The sequence below is a fragment of the Cladophialophora carrionii genome, assembly GCF_000365165.1.
Source record: "Cladophialophora carrionii CBS 160.54 unplaced genomic scaffold supercont1.4, whole genome shotgun sequence".
NCBI lineage: Eukaryota > Fungi > Ascomycota > Eurotiomycetes > Chaetothyriales > Herpotrichiellaceae > Cladophialophora > Cladophialophora carrionii.
Genome location: NW_008481829.1, coordinates 981,215 through 995,284, shown reverse-complemented (window position 1 = coordinate 995,284; position 14,070 = coordinate 981,215). Strand labels below are relative to the sequence as shown.

The 14,070-nt window shown below is 55.0% G+C and overlaps 6 protein-coding genes across 6 annotated transcripts; 2 read left to right on the top strand and 4 right to left on the bottom strand.

Annotated features, from left to right (window-relative positions):
• Nucleotides 1-651: 651 nt before the first annotated feature.
• Nucleotides 652-2,803, bottom strand: G647_05026 (uncharacterized protein; the record flags this gene model as incomplete). The annotated part of the gene is made up of 2 exons (XM_008729361.1): nucleotides 652-992; nucleotides 1,093-2,803. The coding sequence occupies 2 exons, from the start codon at nucleotides 2,801-2,803 to the stop codon at nucleotides 652-654; spliced, it is 2,052 nt and encodes a 683-aa protein (XP_008727583.1).
• Nucleotides 2,804-3,639: 836 nt separating this feature from the next.
• On the bottom strand, nucleotides 3,640-3,969 carry G647_05025 (uncharacterized protein; the record flags this gene model as incomplete). The annotated part of the gene is made up of 2 exons (XM_008729360.1): nucleotides 3,640-3,820; nucleotides 3,872-3,969. The coding sequence occupies 2 exons, from the start codon at nucleotides 3,967-3,969 to the stop codon at nucleotides 3,640-3,642; spliced, it is 279 nt and encodes a 92-aa protein (XP_008727582.1).
• Nucleotides 3,970-4,484: 515 nt separating this feature from the next.
• Nucleotides 4,485-6,002, top strand: G647_05024 (uncharacterized protein; the record flags this gene model as incomplete). Its single annotated transcript, XM_008729359.1, has 2 exons — nucleotides 4,485-4,901; nucleotides 4,956-6,002. The coding sequence occupies 2 exons, from the start codon at nucleotides 4,485-4,487 to the stop codon at nucleotides 6,000-6,002; spliced, it is 1,464 nt and encodes a 487-aa protein (XP_008727581.1).
• Nucleotides 6,003-6,512: 510 nt separating this feature from the next.
• On the bottom strand, nucleotides 6,513-8,486 carry G647_05023 (uncharacterized protein; the record flags this gene model as incomplete). Its single annotated transcript, XM_008729358.1, has 1 exon — nucleotides 6,513-8,486. The coding sequence occupies one exon, from the start codon at nucleotides 8,484-8,486 to the stop codon at nucleotides 6,513-6,515; it is 1,974 nt and encodes a 657-aa protein (XP_008727580.1).
• A 1,053-nt stretch (nucleotides 8,487-9,539) lies between these two features.
• On the top strand, nucleotides 9,540-11,777 carry G647_05022 (uncharacterized protein; the record flags this gene model as incomplete). The annotated part of the gene is made up of 4 exons (XM_008729357.1): nucleotides 9,540-9,940; nucleotides 9,995-10,457; nucleotides 10,510-10,589; nucleotides 10,643-11,777. 4 exons carry the CDS (start codon nucleotides 9,540-9,542, stop codon nucleotides 11,775-11,777), a joined length of 2,079 nt encoding a protein of 692 aa, XP_008727579.1.
• Nucleotides 11,778-12,200: 423 nt separating this feature from the next.
• On the bottom strand, nucleotides 12,201-13,693 carry G647_05021 (uncharacterized protein; the record flags this gene model as incomplete). Its single annotated transcript, XM_008729356.1, has 3 exons — nucleotides 12,201-12,952; nucleotides 13,117-13,375; nucleotides 13,556-13,693. 3 exons carry the CDS (start codon nucleotides 13,691-13,693, stop codon nucleotides 12,201-12,203), a joined length of 1,149 nt encoding a protein of 382 aa, XP_008727578.1.
• Between the last annotated feature and the right edge of the window lie 377 nt (nucleotides 13,694-14,070).

Below are 14,070 nucleotides of genomic sequence, written 5' to 3'. Positions count from 1 at the left end.
GATCAGGCCACAGCAAGAATTGAAACTCGAGGGCACCCGTTCTGTAACGAAACGTCCGCGCAACGTCGACGGACATTGGAGGTCGAGTTGGCATCTATGGACCTTGACGCTGTGAATTGGTCAGGAAGTCAAGCATTGGAGGAAATCGTCTCAGAAATGACGCTCACATTCTCCGTGGAGTCGTGCGGTGCTGGTTGGCGCATTACATACGATGAGATACTCGTCTATCAAAAAGAGAGAGAGACCCGCAAGTATTATTGTGGATACAGTACAATCCCCCGGGGCCGGACGCTCTGTGTCGTCTCGCTGGCTGGATCACCAGCAACGGAAGCAAGACAGGGATAGACAACAGCACGGATAAATACAATTCCATGCCGTACAGCATCTAGAGATCAAGGTACTTCCACTCTGGACCACGTGAATATTGCAAAATTTAAACGCTGTGCTTTTTCCTGCGGGCTGTACTCCATGCCCACTAAACACTAATATATGGATGGACAGACACTGTCCAGCGAGCTATGGAAGTACATGATCATGCCATATTGCATACCAAGGCCAAATTTCCAAGGGCCCAACATCCTCTCATATCAGATCAAGGATGAAATCCGCCCAGCAGTCCCGAAACCCCCTTAGAGCATCCATGCACGCCATTCAAACGAGCGTGCTCGTCTTGTCGGCGTGGCAACTGCCTCCAGCTTTGCCTGCCGCCACTTGGCTCGGCGTCCGGGCATAGCTAGGTGGCACGTCTAGCGCGGGGTTTCGGACGAAGAAGTTCCGCGGCCTCAACAACACGGTCATCGGCTCGGCAGGCATGACGGGGAAGTCCTCCGGGGCGGGGAAGTGGGTGAGCCCAAAGGTGTGCCAGAGCACGATGTCCTCGTTGTCGATCTTGGCGTTGGGGTTGGCCGCGATCCATTGCGGGAGGCCCATGGACGGCTCGCCGGACGTCTGAGGCACGTGTCTTCCTGCCGGATGCATTTGGGAGTCGGCGTCTGTGATTAAAAGCGGGTTTGTCAGTTCGTGAATGTGCAGAATAGTAGAAGAGAAGGGAAATATAATGCAGACGGGAACGGAATCGAGGGCTATACGTACAGGGCGTCACGTGGACGGCGTGGCGCGCAAAACCGGCGCGCTTCCACACCAGGGAGCCTTCCTTGGGGAGCAGAGGTGGAACTTCCCTCGACACCAGTTTGTACGAGACGGGTTTCTTCGAATAGGGGTTGATTTTGTTCTCATTGGCGAGATCCCACGTCCTGGAGGATGCGCCGTCGTAGTCGGCCATGGCCTCGACGGGGTTCGTGTATTTCGTTTTCTTGGCGAAGAAGGCGTTGCCGTAGAAGTTCTCGGAGCTGCCCGGTTCGCCGGGGCCTTGAGCGGCGTCGACTTGGAAGACGGTGTTCTTCGGCCCGTCGATGTTGGGGTCCACACGCAGACAAAACAGATGTTGGTGGTTGTGCGCGTTGACGCCGGGGTAGACTTCGGTGCCCCAGCCTTTGGTATCCTCGCCCGGGTTCATGGCGTATGTGTTCAGGATGCCCGTGAGTTTGATCTCGAGCTGCACGGTGCCATCTTGGTGGAAGATCCAGTACACGCAGTACTCGTAGTTGGCGGCCGTGAAGATATGGCTGATGATGAGCTTGCGGGCGCGGGTGACGATGACCGAGTCGTCGCGGAAGTCAGTGTGTTTAAAGAGGATGCCGTTGTCCTCCTCGTGGATGCAGATGGCATTCTTGATCGTCTGGGCGGCGCCGGCTCTGTTCACGAAGTCGAAGTCCAGGTAGTGGATGCTGCCTTTGCAGTCGCAGCCTAGACTGAGCGAGTTGGTCATGTAGCCACCGCCATATTCGCCCAGATCAAAGGCGTGTTTCCGCTGGTGTGGGTGCTCGGGGTTCCCGTACGGGACCACCATTTCGGCAAGTGATAGGCGGTAGAAGATGGGTCGGACCTTGTTCTCGGCTTTGTCGAAGTAGGTGATGTTGTTGAGGACGATACCTTCGCGGTAGTTAAAGCCAATGTGGACGGACCAATTTTGCCACTCGATAATGCGGTTCTTCATCGTGAAAGACACGCCCTCAGGTTGCGTGATGTTGATGGGTTTCAGATCGGTCCTGTAGCCGCCGGTTTCTTCGATCGATTTAATGGTGTAGTTGTTTGGTGGGGCCTTGTTGATCGGTCGGCGAACCTTGGGGACGTCGATATGGATGATCTTCTGCAGGTTGGAGTCGTAGATTGGGCAGAAGTCCAGGGGGTAGCTGTACTGCGAGTCGTCGACATCAGGGCGGTAGTACATCAGTGCTTGCTGGAGTCTGACGCCGTTGCCGAATCTCTCGTCGTAGCCAATTGTCCAGGGGTCACAGTAGACCTTGTGCATATCCTGGGGAGGAATGCCAATCAGACCACATTGCTCGATGACGCCGGGGTCCTTGCGAACGACGTGTTCGACGATCTGGAGATCCTCCATGGTGATGAGAGGTTGCACATTAGGAGTATGCTCCCATTTGATGACTTTGCGCTCCGAGAGGTCGACATGGCCGTCGTAGACCTTGCCGTCGGTCGTGATGACGACAATGTCAGCGATACGGCTTGGTCTGGGAGTATGATCAGGGTCGGCTAGCCACTTCAGCATTTGAGCCTTGGGAGGCTCGAACAATGTGACGGCATTGTAGTATAGCTTCCCGTATTGCGATCGAAGGATGGAGACGGCTGTCTCGATCTCGAGTGCAGTAAGCGGATCGAAAGGGTGAGGAGGCGCAACGGTGTTGGACACCTGGTGGGCCAGCTGCTTTACACGCTCGAGAACCATGGTGTCTAGTCTTGGGTGAGTGACTGTATGAGACGCGGAGCTGTGCGACAGTCAGAAGATGGACAGAGAGGACGCTCACCATAAATATATGTCGACTGGCCGCGAATTTCGTCTCCTCACCATCTTCCCCAGAATGCTTCTAGCCGGCACCAGCAGCTCGGGCACAGCGTCTAGGAGGTGCTTTTCCATTGTATAACAAATCGATAAGCATGATAAGGGTCTCGCAGGCCGAGTCCTACTCGTCAGGATCGTGGTCGCTTTCCTCTTTTCCGCATCTCAATCCATCCGCCGTTTCTGACTGGCCTGGACTACTTGGCCATTTGTGGTTTAGCGCGTCCTCCGCGGTCGCACGTCGAGAAGGGAAGGCGACCACGAGCACATTAAACGTTCTCTATCAGCAGGAATATTGCAAGCAAACTACTTGCGGATTTCCGTTGTAGGGCCGAGGGACGTGATAAGAACCCGACGTGAGAAACAAGAAGAGGCTCGAAAGTTGTTGGCGCGTGTCGGCAGCAACGACCCCATCACCGCCCGAGCAGAAACCCTATGTCCTCGATGAAGCTTCCAAAGATGCGAGGCTATGTGCATAGCTCGCAAGGCTGAATGTTGCTCAGTTGGACAAATCCTCTCTGCAGCAAAAGTAGGCCTTAGAGACAACGCCGTGTTGAGATGGTCTTCTGTACCTCTGCGGGTGGCAGCTTGTTTGCATTCCAACACCTCATCCCGTGCATATGTACAACACCATGCGTGCATGGCAGTTCTTGTCTGTGATCTTTTGAGCCCACTCCAGCACTTGGTCGTGAGCGGAAAGATTGTGCGATGCTCTTCTCCTGCTTCTAGAGCGCCTTGTGATGCCCTGCGCTCTCGTCATGTTCGTGGGCGTGGTGGTCCTTTGCGAAAAATAATTGTTCAACGATGACATAGCCTGTAAATGCGACAACGGCAATTCCGAATCCTGGGAAAGCTCCCTTCATGCGATTCCCTCTGGTAAACGGGCCTGTATATCGCCATGCCTCGCTAGAAAGCCGTCAGCACACACGAGATGCCGGTATGTGCATTCATCCTTACTTTCTCTTCCATGGGTCTTTTGCCCGCCATTGTGTGCTTGTTGCTGCGTCCGTGAAGGTCTTCATGCTGAACCCTGTCGGGTTGTTTGGAGGTGCCATGGTCGGTGACAATCCACGGCGAGTCGCTCCGACGAGGCGAGAGGAGCGGCGAGAACTGTGTCAAGCTTCTTGACCCAAAGGATTTGCGGAGAAATTAGGTGAGGGTGTTGTTTCGAGGCGGACGAGGAGGGTCACCGTGATGAATGTCTTCAATGACTGCAACGAGCTTCGAACGGTACTAGTGTACGAGTAGTGCGCTGCCGTACTCCGCCGTACTCTGGTGCAGCTTACTACGGTCATGCATTTGTCGAGATCGAGGTGTCCCCGCATTCAGTTTGTCCTGAGTGCACTTTCATTTGCACCGTGATCTCGACCGCGACTTTCACAAAGCAGACCACAACCTCACCGCAGTGACAACATGGACTAGGCAGTGATCGCGCAAGAAGAAACACCTCACACACCATGGATCTCAAACCCTTGCTATGAACCACGTCTGATTTGCCCTTGGTTTCTGTTTCATCTCGAGACTCACGACAATTGCCTGGCCTGCGACACTGCACTGCGCAGTCGCTCTCATGGCGCCTCCACGCTATGGTAACCAATCCATTAACGGGCCTTATCATATGCAACAGAGTCATCTTCAGTCTCATCCCTCAGCACATCAGCATGGTGCTCTCCCACCCCCAACTCACCTCGGCACTTCGTCCTTCGGTGCCGGGGGCTCCTCCAGCGCAAGTCCTTTTGCCATGACTGGCAACCTGAATAATGGCTTTGACCGGACTATGCTTGATGGAAGCCTACTTCCAGGTCAGATTCCTCAGATGGGTTTCACAAGAGGAGGTCCCGTCCAAGGTCACCAAACATTCGACGGCCTTAGCAATCCTCTGGACGGCAAGGACGACGCCAGAATCCGCAACGTCTGGAAGCACAACCTCAGGGAAGAGATGGACACGCTTAGACGGCTGGTCGACACGTACCCTTATATCGCCATGGTAAGAAAGGTCACCTATCCTGTTAGTATTACAAGCCTGACCGAACTCTATTAGGATACTGAGTTTCCCGGAATCGTCGCTCGACCCATCGGCCAGTTCACCACAAAGGCAGACTACCACTACCAGACTCTACGATGCAATGTCGATTTGCTGAAAGTGATTCAGCTTGGAATTACTCTTTTCAAGCCAGACGGAACACTCCCTCCACCGGACGCCGAGTCTTCCCAGAGATCTCAATTTCACCCAACTCTCCAACCTACCCCGTGCACATGGCAGTTCAACTTCAAGTTCTCTCTCGAAACAGATATGTATGCGCGCGAGTCGACGCAAATGCTCATCAAGGCCGGGATCGACTTTGACAAACACTCTAAACACGGCATCGAACCCAATGCGTTTGCTTCTCTATTGATCAGCTCAGGCTTGGTCATGGATGCCGATGTTCGCTGGATCAGTTTCCACTCCGGCTACGACTTTGGCTACTTAATAAAGCTCATGATCTGCCAACCTCTCCCTGCAGACGAGGCGCAGTTTCACACACTGATCGAGAAATTCTTCCCTGCACTCTTCGATATCAAGTTCATTCTCAAGCACGCTGGTGCAAAAGGACAAATCAACAGTGGACAACCTTTGACTCAGGAGGCAGCCATGATGGTGCAGCGCACCATGACCAAGTCAGGTCTTCAAGATATTGCCGAAGAATTGGGTGTAGCGCGGATCGGACAGGCACATCAAGCGGGCTCTGACTCGCTGCTCACCGGTCAGGTGTACTTTAAGATGCGGGAGAAGATCTTCAGTGGGACCATCGAAGAGGACAAATATCGATCACAGGTATGGGGTTTGAACGCACAGATGCCTGTAACCACTACGGGCGCAGGAGGGCAAGGATCATCTCGCGACTTCAGCACGCCTCACATGAACGGAGCCACGTTTTACAATCAAAACGGGACACCAACCACACCGCAGACTGGCAACATCGGCATGTCAGGAGGACAGGGGGGCGGAGGGCCCTCGTCACATACACCCGTTCCTTCTCAGAACCTTATGGGAGCTATGACCCCTGGTGGATTCGGAAACTTCCAATATCAAAGGCAATCCACTTAGGTGCCTGATCCATCAGGCTGGAGCTTGTGCCCGAGATTCAAGACCCATTTCACGTCCTCAGGGATGACTATATAATGCGAGTGATTCTGCGCCTCGACCTCGCCCTTCCGTCACTTCACCCACTCCTACGCCTGCAATCACTACTACTAACATGGCATCAACGCCTTCTCCACGTCTGCCGCGACTGCCAATCGTGCAAGAGACCCGTTTCACCATATTGGACGATGAGGGTATTTCCTGGAGGAGTCTCCTACGACGCCTTCGAGGACCCTTCTTGTGACGCGCCGAGGAGAGGAAAGAACAGGAAGAGGAGTACTCCGTAAGAACAGCGCCAAGGCCAAGAAACAGGAGAATGGGCCGGACCACAGACCGATCCGAGGATCTTCGCGAGTAGCCCCCAGAGAATATGAGGAGCCACATGCTGGAGCTGGTTGCTCGCGCTTTACATTGTAGCAAAATTGTCAAGCATGGACGCGGGTTACAGATTTTGAAATAGGTATACAATTTCGTCTACGACCAGGTCTCTTGCTTGTACCTGTTCTCCTTTTCGAGCCTTGCTAGATATACGTTGGCGTCTTCCGTATTCGAAATGAGGGCTCTATGCTCGTGACTCTTCTGCGCGTGTTCTACTAATGCATCGACCAGTGCCTGTCTCACGGCCTTGGGCATCTGACCAGACGATCCGCAGACGATGATGGTGGCATTCCTCTCCATCAGGTATTCCGCGATGATATCACTTCTCTGCCGAAGCCGATCTTGCACGTACACCTTTGATTTCTGGTCCCTTGAAAAGGCGGGAATTACCTCTAGGGCATCGGGATGCTCGCTGGATATTGCGGCCCACTCATCGCGGAAGAAGTAGTCTGCCGTCTCATTGCGACAGCCGAAAAAAAGCACCGTTTTCCCCCTTTGTCGTTGTTGTTGAGTGATTTTCTCGTGGATGAGCGCTCGAAGCGGAGCGATGCCCGTGCCCGCGCCGATCAAGATATGGCTCATGCCAGCAGGAGGCGGGTCGCTTGCTTTGGAGAAGCGCCCTTCTCTCTTGACAGAGACGTGCAGTGTTGTCCCGACGGGAAGTTGGGCCAAGTATCGCGAGCACACGCCCTCGCGCACGCGTTTGATCACGGTCTTGTACTTGACGATGGCGACCAGTAGTTCGAACTTTGTGACTCCGTCGTCCTTGTCCCCGTCCTCGTCCTTCTCCACAACCTTGAGGCGGCCGCCGCTCGCGATGCTGAATTGCCGGGGACGCATGGGCGGGAATATGTTCGTGGCTTCCTCCCAGGGAATGTGCACGCTGTCGAACTCCTGCAGGATCTCCAGGATGCTGCGCCGCGGCCGCGTTGCGTAGTCGTAGTATTCGTCTAGATACTGCGGGTCCGTGAACTCGAGGAGTCGGTCCCGGTGCATGCTGTCGGACGTGTGGTGCGCGATACTGCCCAGGAAAGAGCGGCGCGGGATGGCGTTGATGTCTAAATACTCGGTGAGGAGGGTTCGGAGGGTGAGATCCCCACGTGCGAAGATCGGGTTCGCAGACAGTAGGGTCGACGCGAGACTGGGTGAGTGCGAGCGCGTGGGAACTAGCCGAATACTTTTGTCGGCGACGTGCTGCCAGTTCATGCGTGCGATCAGGCCGTCCACGTCCGAGGGCACGTTTCGGGGCGAAATGGCCAATGCGTCGCCGGGGAGGTAGTCGATCTTGCGTGACGTTCGAAGGCTCATGAACCGCACGTCCTGCCAGTGTTCCGGCGGAGTGACTCTTCTGTTGACATCCAGCACCACGGGGAAGGAATCCTCCGCTGGGTGGTGTGCATGGGAAGCGGTCCCGTTCACGTTCACGTTCGCGTTCACATCTCTCTCCGGAGAAGTGGTCCTCCCTGCGCGACCGCCATCCCGCTCTCCGTCCCGCGGCACGACCTCGAGCCGCCATTTTCCCGGTAACACGACATCCTCCGGGATAGGCTCCTGTCCCTCCCCCAGTGGGAACATCGCCAACACCTCCTCCCGCAGCAGGGCTAACCACGCCAAGAACGCCCCTTCGGTACCTTCGTCGCCCTGCTCATCAGCTTCACACGGCGGAAGCATCTCCGCGCCCCCCAGCTGCCTGAGCCTCTTGTCCAGCTTCCGCGCCGCGAAGTTGAACTTGGGGTACGAGCTGTCGCCCACCCCGACGAGGGCATACCGCACATCCTGTAGCGTGGAGGGGCTTAGCTTCCTCCGTAGCAGACTGGTCCAGAAGAGGCGGGCATTGCCAGGGAAATCGCCCTGTCCTGTGGTTGCAACGACGAAGACCGTGAAGCTGTAGAGGCGGAGGTGGGTGTAGGGGACGGCGTCGAGGCCCAGGACCGTGGTTTCGAAATGGAGTCTCTCAAGGGTGCGGCCGACTTCTTCGGCCAAGTCCTGCGAGGTGCCCGTCTCGGTGCCGTACAGGATGAGGGCGGAGCGGGTGTGCTCTTGGGCTTGGTCTCGGTCTTGTTCGGTCATCCTTGTCCTGGTGCAGTGGGCCGGAGGCGACCATTTTGCTGTTTAGTGAAGATGAATGTTACGGTCGCTCCTTGTTGTAGTTTTATCTCGTCGGTCTGATCGAATTTCTCCGATGCTCGGCCTTGGCGGCGTCGAGATCGTCATTCTTGACCGTCTGCCTCCCCGTACGAGCTACTCTACGGAGTACTGTATCCTTCGCTGTGTCACTGATTGTTACGGCGCTATACCCACATACTGGGGAACTTGGGCACGGTATATGACTTCACACTGCTTCACTTTGTGTCTTGTCAATGCCATCGCGCACGCTTCGGACCATGACCATACCTCGTCTTTGCGGGCGGACACTTCGCGCCTTGTCCTCGTTAGATTTGCAGTAGACTCCGATCTCACACTATATGATACCTCAGCTTGTACGCCACGACTTACTCGTCTCATATTCTCTGACTGGACGAGTCTCAACCGATGTCACTTCGTGGGAAATAGTGAAGGCTTCGGCTGTGGCGCCCCTTCACTTCCCTTTCGAACCTTGGGAAAGGGAAGGCGCAGACCGAGATAGGCCCATAGATAGTTTGAGAGCGCGTCTGCCTGAGATAGACCTCAGTGTGGCTTCACAAGAGCATTTTGTGCTAATATTGGCCTCTCAAATCACGGCTGATCAAGACTGGTGTCTGCGCAGATCTGCCCGAACCTCACTCGACTTTCTCGCTTTATAACAGGCTTCGCGTCCAGAAGCGCTGACCACTACGGACGAAGCAGAATGTCTGTCGCTGGGCTATCAGCCTCATCGCGGCATGTGACGCCAACCTCGAGCCTCTCCGTGCCATGATGCAAAGAGCGCCCAGCTGAAATGCCCTGCCACAGACCACGTACCAGGCGATGATTGGACTGCCTGATGCACCTTCGCAGGCTACGGTTTACGAGCCATCCAGCTCAGCCTCAGCCTCAAGTGTGCTGCGCTCCTCTTTCTAACTCACGCTTCAAGAATCACAGCTACCTGCGTGCGACTATAGACGTCTCCGGTCTTGCCGGCCACGAGATATCGAGCCCCTTACTATGGCTGAGACTATCGGTGTCGTGGCCGCGACTCTCGAGTTCGCCAAAATCGTCTTGGAGGCGAAACAGCTCTACTCGTCGATTAGACACGCTCCCCAGACCCTCAAACAGCTGTTGGAAGAGCTAGAGGCCCTCGAGGAGATCTTAGAGACATTCAAAGAGCAGGAAGCCGCTCTGTCCGCATTTGCTCCGCCGGACGTGGTTCGGAAATGCCGACAACGAAGCGAGAAGGCGGTCCAGAGCCTGAAGCCCATCTGCGACGAGCTGTCTAAAGCCATCAAACGCTCTCGGATACGCGGATCGGTCAAAGCAGTCCTCAAGGAGGATGCTCTGGACAAAGCCCGCCAAGTGGTTGAAAGAGCCAAGGCCGATTTCATGTTGGCCCAGATGAATGTCTTGAAGTGGGTAGTACAAACGGGAGACTACTTTCTCTCTGTATACTGATCGTGTGACAGTGCTATGAGCTTGCTGAACATCCGGAAACATTCGGAGACACATACGCTGATTATGACTTCCACGGCAAGTGTGTCTGCGATCGTACAGGATATTCGACAAGCGTCTATATCTTCCACTTTTAAAGCTCTACTAAGTCACAGCGGTGATACCGTCCAACGGGACACGTCTGATGCTGTTCACAGCAGCTCGTGGAAACCGAGGCACCAGCAGCGGTGGGTCAACGTCCGCACTAGACGTCTACTGCTTCTGCAGAGTCGGTTACTCGGAAAAGCGTTCGAGTTTGTCCAACAACAGGCGTGCGGCGCATGGACATACGGCTTTCGGACGTACAATGTTCGAGCGTGGAACGAACCGGTCTTCCGATACGTATTCGACGGCAACATTGCCGCTCTCCAAAACCTCTTCCACAAGGGCCAGGCATCCATCCTCGATCGAAGTCCTTGCGGGGACACGCTGCTTCATGTAGGAATAGACAAGTGTGGCTCTGAATCGAGGTCTGTGCTAATGCTCTTAGATTGCCTGTGAATCTGAGGGTGCTAGAACAATAAGGTTCCTAATGCAACAAGGTCTTGATCCTAATGACAAGGACGACAAGTAAGTCTGCAAAAGGGAATTTCGTCCGTATCCACTGATTGGTACCCACACAGCGGTCTGTCTTGCCTCACAAATCTTTCTTTGAGGTATGAAGTTGGGACCAAGTTAGAGGCCATCCAGGCGATCTGCGAAGGGCCAGAGCTTGACGACTTGACAAATTCCCCGGAGGTGACCATCTCGAATCTCAGCAGTGTCAGCAGTTTTCAGGCATTGTCACATGTTATCCAGTTGGTATCCCCCCCGTGGAGCACCCGGGAGCTGTCTGCTCGTCTTCAAGCTGCATACGATGCATGCTCTCCTCGCCTGGATTCGGACAGGTTCTGGCTCTGCCTGTCTCAATCCCAGCTCGATCCCGCCTGTCTCGTGAGGAAGATCTCTGAGGAGGACGCTCCTCCTGTATATGGTTCTCTTGTGGTGATCCTCGCCGCAGTGTTGGCCGATCACTGGATATTTTCACTGGAATGCCCTGATTTCAGCGGTTGGCGAACAATATTCCAGGCGGCGGTAGGCTTGGATGGTCTCCGTGTTGCTATCGAACACGATGTCCACTCTCCAATGTTGGCTTATCTAGGCTTCTATTCACTGGAGCGCCAACCCTCATGGGCAAATCTCAGCACCCAACGGTTGACGCACAAGCTTCGCCACTGGGTAACGGAGATCTCTAATGCCGGTCAGGACCTCCTGCAGTACGGCAAATGGGAACATGAGCGTTTGGTCGCGGAAGGCTGGACTTTCCAATATTCTGTTTTCTGCAGAAACGACAGATGTTCAACCTTTCGCGTCGTGGATTTCACCTATGGAGCTGGACCAGAAGACTGGCAGATATGGGTATCATTGTCCTCTGACGAATGTGTAGGAGAGTTCTGGAACTTGCTGACTGATCGGGAATCAAAACTCTGCATCCCTGGAGCGTGGCCTGAAACTGAGGACTGGGCTTGCTGGGTTTGTCACCCAGAAGATACCCAGGATCCTTCAGCTCTCGGTTGGCCGTTCTCCACCTCGAGAAGGCGGCGGCGGCGGGTGGTTAGATACTTTGACCTGACAAAGGAAAGGTTCGACGAGGTCTACGGTCTCAAAAAGAGACGATATGTCGCATACATGACCGAGGAGGGCAAAAAAAGAAAAGCAAGGAGGAAGCGATTCTTCGGGGAGGCGGGAATCGCACCGCCGCCCAAGCTGCCCTATTGAAGGAGACATTTCCAGTAGGCTATGTATCGGATGCGAGACGACTCTTCTGGGAGGGAAGACAGATATCACATACGCCAGGCTGCGTTGTTGATGCTTGGTGGACGACTGATAGCGAGACAGGAAGGCTAGGGTCGACTCATACTGTGCTTTAGAGATGATCTAGGAGAAATTAATTTGCTGTTGGCATTGAAATCGATCCTCACGAGCCACATACACAGGGCATTGCTCGCCTGGTTTGACCCTGCTCCTTTAAGCAAGCTTGTGAAGAAAAGCACATAGGAGTTCAGGAAGTGCTTGATCTATCTCCACCTTGAAACTCGTTTCCGCTAGCGAAAGAGCACCTGCCTGTCTGTGATCGGGCGTCAGTCTTGTCTCGCCTTGAGATACGGCCACTCCATGACTGCATCAACCAGCAAGGCAGGCCTAGAACTCCCCGCCCTCGTCACCCCCTCCACCTCCAAATCCGAGGCCGTCATCATCGTCGCGATCCCCGTCGTCGAAGTAATTCTCCGCATTGTAATCGTCCCCATCGCCTTCGTCGCTCTCTTCAAAGTCCGAGTCCACGGGCTCTTCGTCATCGTCGTCCTCGTCCTCGTCGCCGACATCGTCGTCATGATCCGGGTCAACATTCTCGTCGTCGTCATCCTCATCGTCGGTATCGTCAACCTTGGTCCCCGCGGCACGGGCCTCCGCCTTCCGCCGCTTCTTCTCCTTGGCCCGCATCGTCGACGGAGGCGACGGGCCTTTTTTCTTCTTCATCGGCTCGAAGTCGTCCTCGGCGTCCAGCCCGCGCTTCTCCCGCGAATTGCCCGTCCCATCACCACCACCACCGCCCCCGCTCCCACGGCCCCTCTTCTGCTTCTTCTTCTTCTTCCGCCTCGAGGCCCTCGCGCCCCTGCCTGACGGGATTAATGCGTCGGAGTCGGACTCTGCCGTCTGCTCGCCGTCGTCGTCGTCATTGTCATTGTCATTGTCATCGTCATCATTGGCGACATCCAGCGCCGCGAGCGCGGTGGTAGTCTCCCGCTTGCGCTTGCGTGATCCGTGCCGTGAGGCCGAGACGCCGCCGTTGTTGTTGTTGTTGTCGTCGTCGTCAGGATCGACGGTCTTCCAGAGGGGGTGTTTGCGCGAAGGGTCCAGCGTTGACCAGAGTTCTTGGGGGAAATATTTCAGTGCTGGGGAAACCGACATAGATTAGCTCATGTCATTTCACACCTTCACATCAGAAGATCACATCAAGAAGTGCACGTCACGTCACGGCACGTCACAGCGCATTGCATAACATTGATCCTTTCGTCTCTCCTCCGCGTAGTTTGGCGAGGTGTGACATTTGACATACCGTACTCCCGCCCCGCGCCCTTCAAGTCCGGCACCGCCCGCTTCTTCTTGTAGTTCCTGCTCGAGTAGGTCTCCTGGTCTGTGAATGGGTCGAATCCTGCGCGCTTGAGCGTGCGTCCCGTCATCGCGTCGGCCACGCTGCTGGGGTCGAGGGTCGCGAAGTAAGGCCCATTGCGCACGCGGGTGCGGAAGGCAAGATGGCGCGCTACGGCCGAGAGTTCTCGCGCGGTGGGCGGACGTGGGACGGGGAGAGAAATGTCCTGTTGTCACGAAGAGCGTTAGTCTTGTCCTGTCTAGTCTAGTCTAGTATTGTATAGTCTGTTTCTCATCTCATCTCATCTGGTCTGGTTTGGTCTCGTGCCGGCCGCTAAGATGTTCAATTTGGTGGGGGGGGGAGGTCTAGGTTTGGGAATAGGAGTGCAGGTATGGGTGTACTGTACTGGAAAGAGAGGCTGAGGCTTTTTTTGCCGGGGGGTGAGGTTGTCCTCGTCCTCGTCAAAGTCGTAGTCTTCTATCTCGGGGGCGTTTTTGTTGCGACGGCCGCTGCCGAAGCTGCCTCCTCGTCCGCCGCGCGACATCTTGACGGGCGGCAATAGGTGTTACCGGAGGTCAAGGATCATGGTAGCAGTAGCGGAGAGTCAAACTCGGGGCAGCGAGACTCGGTCGCCTCGGGGCTTAATGATGAAGTGAAATGGTCCAATTGAACTCAAGCCAAAAAGTTGCTGGCAGAATTTTGGAGTATGGTGGGGGTGGCATCTCTGACCGCCTTCGCAAGGCTGAGGCTTTACAAGGCTGGGTGTAAGGAGTAAAGGAGGACCAAGATGGATTTGATCGAGTCTCCAGCATATCGAGGAGTGCGCATTGATTCTTACGGCTCCACCTACATTGTCTTGTTGAGCGGAGGGTCTTGGTCGTATGTCTTATGTACACCCTCGTTCAATCTAGTTGGTGACGG